At 66.1% G+C, this 442-nt stretch overlaps 1 protein-coding gene across 1 annotated transcript in view; it reads left to right on the top strand.

Moving 5' to 3' along the window:
• Positions 1-442, top strand: part of LOC101967633 (uncharacterized) — a 2,618-nt gene continuing 2,176 nt past the window's right edge. The window contains exon 1 of the mRNA XM_078044759.1: positions 1-363. Coding sequence (XP_077900885.1) covers positions 1-363 — 363 coding nt within the window. The remainder of the gene's footprint in view (positions 364-442) is intronic.

Genomic DNA, 442 nt, shown 5'->3' with positions numbered 1-442 from the left:
ATGGCCGCCTCCACCATGTCCCTCTGCTCCAGCGACCTGAGCTATGGCAGCCGCGTCTGCCAGCCCGGCTCCTGCGATTCCTGCCCCGACTCCTCCTGGCAGGTGGACGACTGCCCAGAGAGCTGCTGCGAGCCCCCCTGCTGCGCCCCCAGCTGCTGCGCCCCAGCCCCCTGCCTGTCCCTCCTCTGCACCCCAGTGTCCAGACCCTGCTGCCAATCAGTCTGCACCAGCTCCTGCACCCCCTCCTGCTGCCAGCAGTCTAGCTGCCAGTCTGATTGCTGCAGCTGCTCCCCCTGCCAGCCATCCTGCTGTGTGTCCCTCTGCTGCAAGCCCGTGTGCTGCAAGCCTGTATGCTGCAAGCCCGTGTGCTGTGTGCCTGTCTGCTCTGAGGCTTCCTCCTCCTGCTGCCAGCAGTCTAGCTGTGAGCCCTCTTGCTGTTCCT

The sequence above is a fragment of the Ictidomys tridecemlineatus genome, chromosome 3, assembly GCF_052094955.1.
Source record: "Ictidomys tridecemlineatus isolate mIctTri1 chromosome 3, mIctTri1.hap1, whole genome shotgun sequence".
Classification (NCBI taxonomy): Eukaryota; Metazoa; Chordata; class Mammalia; order Rodentia; family Sciuridae; genus Ictidomys; species Ictidomys tridecemlineatus.
The sequence above is the reverse complement of the archived record's forward strand: the minus strand, read 5'-3'. Positions and strand labels throughout refer to the sequence as shown.